Source organism: Mesitornis unicolor, unplaced genomic scaffold (assembly GCF_000695765.1).
Source record: "Mesitornis unicolor isolate BGI_N332 unplaced genomic scaffold, ASM69576v1 scaffold35562, whole genome shotgun sequence".
NCBI lineage: Eukaryota > Metazoa > Chordata > Aves > Mesitornithiformes > Mesitornithidae > Mesitornis > Mesitornis unicolor.
The window spans coordinates 14,482-24,089 of NW_010167732.1; the positions used below are offsets into that span (position 1 = coordinate 14,482).

The 9,608-nt window shown below is 42.9% G+C and overlaps 1 protein-coding gene across 1 annotated transcript in view; it reads right to left on the minus strand.

The window, feature by feature from the left end:
• Positions 1-907: 907 nt before the first annotated feature.
• The window catches only part of LOC104536242 (cytochrome P450 20A1), a 9,712-nt gene continuing 1,011 nt past the window's right edge, over positions 908-9,608 (minus strand). Inside the window, exons 3-11 of the mRNA XM_010178802.1 lie at positions 9,315-9,482; positions 8,541-8,619; positions 6,752-6,867; positions 6,312-6,366; positions 4,896-5,016; positions 3,971-4,082; positions 3,265-3,329; positions 1,426-1,515; positions 908-1,263 (exon numbers count right to left, since the gene is read on the minus strand). Coding sequence (XP_010177104.1) covers positions 1,113-1,263; positions 1,426-1,515; positions 3,265-3,329; positions 3,971-4,082; positions 4,896-5,016; positions 6,312-6,366; positions 6,752-6,867; positions 8,541-8,619; positions 9,315-9,482 — 957 coding nt within the window. The 3' untranslated portion in view covers positions 908-1,112. The remainder of the gene's footprint in view (positions 1,264-1,425; positions 1,516-3,264; positions 3,330-3,970; positions 4,083-4,895; positions 5,017-6,311; positions 6,367-6,751; positions 6,868-8,540; positions 8,620-9,314; positions 9,483-9,608) is intronic.

A 9,608-nucleotide genomic window follows, 5' to 3' on the forward strand; every position in this document is an offset into this window, starting at 1 on the left:
TGTAAGAGGTTCCTGCCTTGCAAGCTATTCAGTGGGGCTCTGAAAATTCTTTCAGAAGCTGCCTTATGATGGCCAAAAGAGAAAGAAAGAAGCAGAGAAAAGCATGTGAATATGTAGCATGCAATGCTGCTTTGGCTGGCACCCATCTTGGAGGAGGAAAAGGATTCTTTGAAAGGCTTTTAAGTTATTAAGTACAACATTAATCCCTATAAAAGAGCCCTATAAAATCAGCACTCCCTTTCCAGTACTTGCATGCCCAGTCTCATGCTGACCCAGTGCTGAATGAATTGCAAGCATCTGTCAATCTCTGATGCTGATTAGATTAGACACTGCCCTCAGAACTGTCAGGATAGAGAATCACTTTTTCAGGGCTTTGTTCTGTGGTTTTATTTCATTTCATTATATTATTACTGATGCTTCTGTTTTCTCAGGTGCCAAACAAATTTTATTTCTCTTGGTTTACTAGCACTTCTCAGTCATCCTTTCTCTTGCAACCCCACAGCATGGCAAAATTACACAGCAAGAGAACCAGTGGTGCAATTCCCACCCCACTTTATTTCTCTCTTTCTCTCTCTCACACACACTCACACATACTTCTCACAAGATGTATCTGCTCTTCTTGACAGTTATAGCTATAGCTCAAGGGAAGGAAAGACACTTTGAATAAAAATACCTATATATAGAGAAAGGCTTTGTCCTTGTGTCTCCAAGGTCTTATCTAGCTAGGATCCATGAAGAGTGCCTCTCTTATCCAGCTCTGGCTGCTGTTGGAAAGGAGCTGGATTAACCAGAGGTCTGGTCTTTGACTAGCTGGCACACAGCAGCTCATACATACAACACTGCAAGGTTTTGTTGCTTCCTTCACAATGGTTTGGCCAGAGATCCAAAAGCAAATGTAAAAAAGGCATGCAGATTAAATCGACTTTAATATGACTACTAGTTGAGTTAGAAAAAGTACCCAAGAGAGCTATGTGGTTAAGAACATGGAAGGTAACAAAATCTGAATGTAAAATTCCCTGGCTGAGTCAGTGTAGCACCAGCATGATTCCTCCTAAGATCCTTGCTCAGAACTTCACTGCTGGCACAAAACAAGCCCTTCATTTTGCTGGCTTTTAGCTTCTCTTAGACACTGTTATCCAGGCTTCCTCCTTTGGTGAAGTTACCAACTCATATTTGGTCTCCATGACTTGTCCTTTCACTGGGTGGAGATACAGTTTCCTTACCAGGACACTCAGCAGAACTGTAGCCACCATATATGCAAACCTGAGGGAAGAGAAAAGAATAAAAACCCTGCTATGATATAAATCTGCCAAAGGCCAACTGCCAGCTTGGACAGATTGTCTCAGCAGTAACAGGAGGAGGCTGAAAGCACCTTCTTGCCCGTCTGCCACAGAGACACACAAAGACCTCTTCCCCGATGCTCACCTCAACTCCGGGCACTCCTGGCTTCCTGAAAAACCCAACAAGGAAAGGTTTTTCACAGCCAATTCTTCATTGAATCTCTCTGGGTCAAACCTATGAAAGACAAAATACCCTGAGGCTTCCTGTGTGGGCACAGCATCCTTTCACATGTGCACATACATGAGTGAAAAACTGTCAACAAAATACAGAATCTCACTAATCTTCTCTCTCTAAATCATGCTGAGTAATTCCACACAGATACATGAAGGCAATTATGCATCCACTCTATCTATGATCCCAGCTGGTCAGCTGTGTCCCAGCTTGGTCAAAATGCTGATAAACTGAGTTAGTGAGAGACAGGGCTGGAACTAATATGCAATACCTCTCAGCAGTGGGTATTTAGCTTGAGTACACAGCTGAGCTGATGCTGCTACCTGCCCTCTATTCCCCTCTAGGGCACGCACAATCTGATTTGTCTCCCTCTCTCTGCTCCCCTGTGTCCCTTCCTCTCTTACTTCCAAAAATATTTCCCTTTTCTCCTTGCCCCTCACCCTTCTCTTCAAGCAGTTGGTGTGTGTTAAGTGTATGTGTATGTGCTGGGGGAGGGAAGCTGGTGACTCATTCAAGTGAGAAAAGTGGTTTCCAGCATTAGGACAGTGGAGGCTGTGAGAAACCTATTATCCAGGGTAGGCATGAGTTAAAACAAGATTCTTATAATCAACTAACCACAAGGATATTAATGTAATATAATTCAATTTAAATATATAAAAAACGAAGCCCACAAACAGGAAAAGTGATGGATGGAAGGCAATTCTCTCTCACTTTCTGCTAAACATTTGTGTGTATACTTCAAGCCTTTGACTCCCTGCCTAAACATCCAAGGTCTGCTTCTACCAAGGTGAAGGGACATGTGGCTGCTGACCCTCAGTAAAAGCAGCATCAAACTTACATTCCCCCTGAACTGAAGTGGCAAATTACAGATGTTGTAATAGGAAAGAAAATGTGGCTGTTTAGCAAAAAAACAGGGAGAGCAAACAGCCATGCACAGTGGTTTTGTACAGTAGGCAGGTGACAGGTTCACAAAGAGTGGATCTCCCATCTTCATCACAGAAATGCACATCTACCTCAGGCTACACCTCAACCTCCTTCTCCTTGGGATGAACACACTGTGTTCATAGCAGTCCTCACTGTCCCTCTCACGAGGCCTCAGCAAATGCTTCCTAAACACAGTGTGTGTCCTATCCTAGTGGGCAATCCCAGACAAGATGCTCGTAGATCAGTGGACCAATGCCTGACCCTTTTGTAAGAGCTACACTTTCGGGAGAAGACAAGTGCTGTTCTAAAAGCTCTATCCTTTCTCCTAAATCTCAGCTGTGTGTTCTTTCTGTCTGGAATAACTGACCCATTTTTCCCCACCCAAGCAAAGTAAGTCAGAAACATGTTAATATTTGCCACCTGGAGGTCACAGGAAGCTACAGCAATTTTTTTCTTTAACCTTCAAAATACTGGCCTGGATCCAGTTTTGTTTTCACAGACAGAAGTAGCATTTCCCTTCCCCCTGAAAAAACAAAACTTCACACTGCCATTTCCTCCCTTGCATCATTGTTTCCTGATGACAAGCAGTGATTCCAAAGCCATTCAAATCACTGTTTCTCTTTCACAGAAAAACTTAAAAGATCATGACTTGAATTACCCCAAAATCCCACCCATTGAGACAATCAAACCAAGACCTTCATAAATAGATTTTCTTAGAGACTCCCTTTCATCTCCAAAATCTGCTTAAGGCAGGCCCTGCAGCCAAACAGAATATTAATTAAAAAAAGGAATGGAATTAGTTGCAATAAAAGTCTTGATTCTACATACTCGTATGGTGATGGCCATGATGAACTATCCTGCAGCATCACACCAAGAGCATAAAGCACAAGAGTCTGCAATTAAAATTAGGAGATATATGTCAAAGCGGAAAGAAATGCACAATTAAAACCACTTTTGGACAGCCCTGCTGGATGATGATTATTCTGCAGACTACTCATATTTATTAAGTGGATTAAAAAGATAATACGTTATATCAATCTACAGATCTCCATAATTCATGCCCAGATGTCAGGATTTTAACTGCTAAGGCCCATGCTGCAACTGTTGGTGGTTAGAGAGGGTCTGATCCCATTCCTCTACTCTTGCTGGCTTGCAGGCATGGACTACTTTATTCTCTGTAATGGTAGGTACCATTCTGTGTAGGAAATGAGTGATATGATCAGGCCTGAAATCATGCTCTTTTGCGCACAACTGAACCCATAAGCCCCTTCAAAAGATGATTCACCCCTGGTGGACCCAGAACTGGAAGCAGATGTACTCAGCAAGAGAACATTAATTCCCAGAGCCTCTCCCACAGAGGAACTGCAAGGAAAACTTCAAGCTAAATTGTACTTTCAGGTGACAGAGAAGCTGCTCAGGATCAGCAGTGTCAGAAGAAACCTCTGCCTGCCTCTCCTGTCTGTGGGAAGAGGAGGAAACAGCAAATTGCCTTCCAGGAAAGAAGAGCGGGCCAGGGCTCCCAGTACTGCCCTACCTCTTTAGGGATTGTATGTTGGTCGACTCTGCCCTCCAGCTCCTGCAGCTGTGCAGCAATGGGCGTAAGCTTTGCTGTTCGCACTGTCTCACACAGGACTTGTTGACAGTATCTGCAACGAGTAAGACCTGGTTAGTTTAACCCTCCCAGAAGGAAGCTTGTCCACATCCTTGTGGCAGCAAGGAGAGCTGAGCCACCTGCTGCATTTAGGGTCACAGTCTGCTCCTGGAGATGTCTCAAGGATGCCTCACGCTGAGGTACTTAATTTTTTTACGGCAAGGAGTCCCAGCATCTTTGTAAGAAGCATTAAATCTCACTATCAGCTTTTAGGGAAGGTTACTGAAATCTGTTTTAACCCTATTTTTTTCAGATTTTAAACCAAACTAACTCTGGTAAAAAGTATAATCACATCAGCCTTTTTCCTGGACCTCTTCACCCATACAAGCAGCAGCAAGAAACTCACATACTCACTGCTCCCTTACTGAAACTGTAACACTAGTCCACATACAAAATGCACCAGTTGCACCAACAGATGCATGAAAAATAAAGCACACTGTTGACCAGTGATCATTCTATTTTCATACTTTTGGAAAACTAGGACAGAAACCAAACAAGACAGTAAACAAAGAATTTTTGGCCTGGCAGCCAGAGGACTGATTCTGTGCTCTTCTGCTGATTAATCTAAAGGATTTCCTATAGACACCCTGAAGAGAGCAGCTTGGTCCCCATGTCTGAAGCCCTACTGCAGATTCTCTTTGCACTGCAAGTCATCCTGTGGTTTAATCACTTCTTGAAAAAAGAAGAGAGTAACTTTTAATGCCTTCTCCTGGCCTGGCATAGGCTAGGCATCAGGCTCCAGCACATGAAGCCCCTGTCCCCACCACATGAGATAGATTTCCTCTGCAGCTTCTTCCATGTGACCCACCTGAGCTGCTCAATTTTCTCATGCGTAATTGGTCCCTTCCCCAGAACACGATCCATCTCCTTGTAGAGATTCTGCTGAACATCTTCTGAGGTTGTCAGGAAATAGACTGCCCAGGTGCACACTGGGGAAGAAATCAAGACAAGACTGGACCCCAAAAATTCAATCCTTTACAAACTGCATTCATTTTTCTTACTTCCTGTATTTGCAACATTATTTTTTGACCCAGAAAAAGGGTGACCCCTGTTCACAGCAGGCTGTACTAATTCTGTATTCAGTGGCAGTAGAGGCTGAACTGCTGTATAACAAGAGACACTGCAAGATAAAATTCTCTTTTCAATACTATGAAGAGCTTTGGAAGCTCTGCAGGAGACTAAGCCATTCAGCTTCACAGCTCCAGGGAAGGGACTACACAGCCCAGCAGACCCTGGGGAACCAGCATTATTAGACGCAAATGAAAGGCTGGTTTGTCCAAAGCATCAGAAAATTCCCTTATCTGGGGGGCTTCCCCAGCACATCTCAGGTGAATGCTCCAGTCAACATCTGGGGCTCCTGACAGGGAGTGACAAGAACAGTACAGCTCTCTGCAGCAGGTTGGCCAGCACTTGTCTCTCCTACATCTATTTTGTGAGATACTCAAAAGATATCATCAATAGTGGAGCGAAAAAGAAACTTTGTGCAAGAAATAAGTATGTAGCATGCAGTTTCCCTAAAACTACAAGAAAATATTTCTGTCACTCCAAACTGTCTATTCTTGAGAACTATCCAGAATCCCTGAGGAGTCAAGCCCCTTAAAATGACAGTCTTCCTGGAGTACTTGGAGAGGATATTCTCTGAGGAAACTATTATTTCCTCATTCTTTAACACCCAGCTGCACCTGGGAGGTTTTCTCTGGAGTCCCAGCCCTGTTGGCTGAGATACACAGCCTGATAATCATCCCGCTTTTATAAGAGATTTTACACATCTCCAGTTTGTGTTTTTATTTGAGTTTGGTTTTTTTTCCATAATCTTTGCACAAATCCCAAAGTAGCTCCTTTGAAAGTCTTCCATACATGAAACACATCAATACTGCAGAAATTCAAAGCAGCCAGTCAGATTCCAGCACTCTGCTCTGATTTCCTTCCCATGTGCCAGAACCTATTTTATAACATGATCTTTATGGCTTACATCTTTTGGTGCTTTTTTATCAAATTTAGTATCAGTTGGGTGGAGTTAAGAGTGTAAGTGAAAAGCAATGGGAAGAAATTCTAAGGTTCACCAAAAGACTGGAAAGGTTGTCAAACACAGCTTAGTTTCAACTCAGGAGAAACAAAATGATGAATATAAATTTTTATTAGCCTAGAGTAAGTCTCATGTCATCACACACAGTTTTAGACAGCTGAGTGTAAGGATGGAAAGTTACCTACTATCTATACTTACAGTTAGCAGTGATTATGCATCCTGCCAAGGAGAAAATCATTGTATCTTCCAGAATCTAGGAAATAAAATCTACTTCAGAGAATGAAGTTCATAAGAGTGTAGAGATAAAAAAGAAGTGGCACATTCTCCAGTCAAGTGCATGAAATCCTTTTAGTGCAGAGACCAGAAATACATCTAGAAGAGATAGACTGAACTCTCTACAGAACTTCCAGTGGAATGAGACATGCTTAATACTAACACACTTTCGGTTTGTAAAAATAGCAACAAAGCAATGGCAAGGAAAGCTACCAAAGTCTACTGCAATTAAATATTGTAGGAATGGAAAAAGAACTCTGCTTTAGTAAGGAATCTGACCTAATATGCAAAACCTTAAATTAATCAAAGGCTACAATGTAATGAGCTTGTTCATTACTGTGTAATGACATAACAGCTGCACAGACCTGCTGGTCACTCAGGTTCCCCTGCAGCAAGGTGTCTATAAAGACGTGCCTGTTGAATGATCTGCCTCGGCGCTCCTTTGTAACTTTCCTTAAGGTGGATTCCATCTCCATCAGAGCTTTGGAAGCAAAAATAAATGTTTATTTTAAAACCTAATCATCCTGTGTGCTGCAGAGAAGCAAATCCATCTCCTCAAACAGATTTTCAGACCAGCTGTCCCTGCTGGGCTCACTTACAGAAGCAGTTACATGTTACTGTCAATTTGGAAGGCAGTATCTCCAATTTAGTTGAAAATGTAGGAACTAAGTAAGACAAGGTGCCCATATAACGCCACCCTTACAGGTATAACTGAGACATACTCTATGAGCTGAAATCACATAAGGCAAAGTCAAATAACACCTAGTGTTGAACCATCAGAGAACTTGTTTAGTCAGCCCCCCATAAAAAATGTTTGAGCCAGATAACAGTAGTTGCATGGCCTGTAGAGTTATAATTACTAAAGCGTTACAGCACCTCCAGCCACTGATGGTCTCCCATTTGCTACGGGTTCTACAGGCATGGTGCAAGAGGATGGCTCTATGCTAAAGAGTCTGCATAGACAGAAAGAGGGAGGTGAGGAAAACATGGGAGGGTTTTGTCACAAGAAGTCCACACATCTGAGTGCCTAACTTCTGATGCATAATTATCTAGGTGCCTGCTATCTGGGTGCCTAACTTTTGGTGGCTGTTGTGGGAACTGGGGGAAGTTGGGAACCTAGATGCCACTGGCTGTCTGACTTAAATTACCTTCTCAAGACTATCCAGAAAACACGGTGCAGAAGTTGAATCTGAAACTTGATTTACAAAGGCCCAATTCAGCACCTTCATCTTAGAACTACCCTTCCTTCCTCCTCTCCACATAGGAAGGCCAGCAACACTTAAACAGAAGCCCTCACTCTCTGGAGTTAGTGAAAATGTGTCCTAATGCACCATCCTACTACAACTCAGGAACAGTCTTGAACAAGAGCCCATGGGAGAAGTCCATCAGGTTCTGAAATTCACAGAACAAGCTACATAAAGAAGGAAACACTGGGTTTGAAGGATTTATGAGCAAATCCTCAGTTCTGGATAAAAGCTACTTTTGTTTAACATCTTATCAATCAATACTGAAAGGCTTTAACTACTAAAACCCAAAAAAACCAGGACAATAAAAAAATAAAATAACTGTGAAATATATAAGAAATAGACGCACTTCCATAACAGACCTGAAAATCATGTTACCTTGTAATAGCACATCGAAGGCTACCACATGGGAGGTATCCATCAAAGTAGCACTTCTGTATTTGTGTCTTCTAGTTTGTGAGTGACTGTCTGGCAGTGCATTCACCAAATGGTGCATCACAGGAATGACCATACAGGCCAAACCAAGTAGCTCCATCTGTCTCCACCTAGCACAGTTGCCTGCCTCCAAAAAAGGTCAAAAGTGGACACAAAGGATCAGAACAGGAAGGGGGCAAGCTTCCCAGGATACTTCCCAGGATCCTCTATCAGCCTCCAGGCTGGATAAACCCTAGAACTAGACCTGGAACGAGAGTTCTATTCCTACAAACTTCTTGCGCAATGGCAGGCTTGTCACTAACTCCAAAACAATGGTGTTATGTGAAAGTAAGGAGGACACATCTGGTAGCTTATGGCACGATGATCAACTCTGCAAAAAAGCCAAGACATCTGGGAAAGTTAATTGCTTTCATATGCTAGCTAACTCTGTATTAATCAGAATGGGAGGAAGACTGTGATTTTGGGGTGAACCTACCATCTCTGTAGAGCTTGTTCCTAGTCATGTTTTTGTCAAGGGATCCATCCAAGAAACCTTTCCCAATCTCTGACCAGATCTGAAAGAAGGACAGAGAGAAGAGCACCATCACTCACCACTGGCTGAGACTGCTGGGACTCTTCTGATGTCTCTTCCTATTCAGGAAAATGAAAACACCAAATAAAAGGAAGACTTCCTGTGAATATGGAACTGGTCTCTTCTTTAGGACACCATGTCCCATTTCAGATATTACATCTATGATAGCAGAAATTTAACTGAAATGACACAACTGTAATTACAGCTGTAGGGGAAAAGACATCAGAATCTTGAAAGGGAGATGAAACTGTTTCTTTCCCGCCCTATCACCAGCAGGTTTAACATTCCCAGATGTGGACACAGCTTGGGACCTCCTCAGATATTCCCTTCTCCACAATGTCACAGAGCCTTCAGAAAATCTTTGAGAAGTTCCACTGGCATTCCCAGTAGAGTTTAACTGATTTAGGTACCAAATACCTGTCAAGTACCTTTGGTTCCTGATCTCCACCGATCCTTTGGAAACACCTTAGATTAATTACAGCAGGATCAGCAGTAGGTTCTTTTCCATAGTTTCAGTGTGGGACTATTAAGACAGAGTCCCTAAGCTCTTAAGCTTAAGGTTAGCTTAATGTTCAAGTCTCTACAGTACCTCGTACTCAGCTGTACACAGACACAAGCTATGTGCTGTTGGTGTGGAAAAATATAATAGGACAATTCCCAGCTCTTCGTGACACTTACTGCATCATGGTGCCTGCGGAATCGGATGACTTCCCGGTCATCTTCAAAGCTGCTGCCCATAGCTGTCTGCGTGACAGACTTCATGGCAAAGCCCAGCATGTGCTGGCAGAGTGGCACGTGCTGTGCCTCAGGGAGGGAGAGCCATTTGGCTAGCAACTCTTCTGACAGCTTGAGAGGGAAAGAACCATTAATTGGCAGTAACATCAGCAGCCTATTTACCAAACATACCCTGGAGACATTCCCACCCAGTTCCAAGGGCAGACCACATGGTTATGGCATGAAGCTGCACTCTTT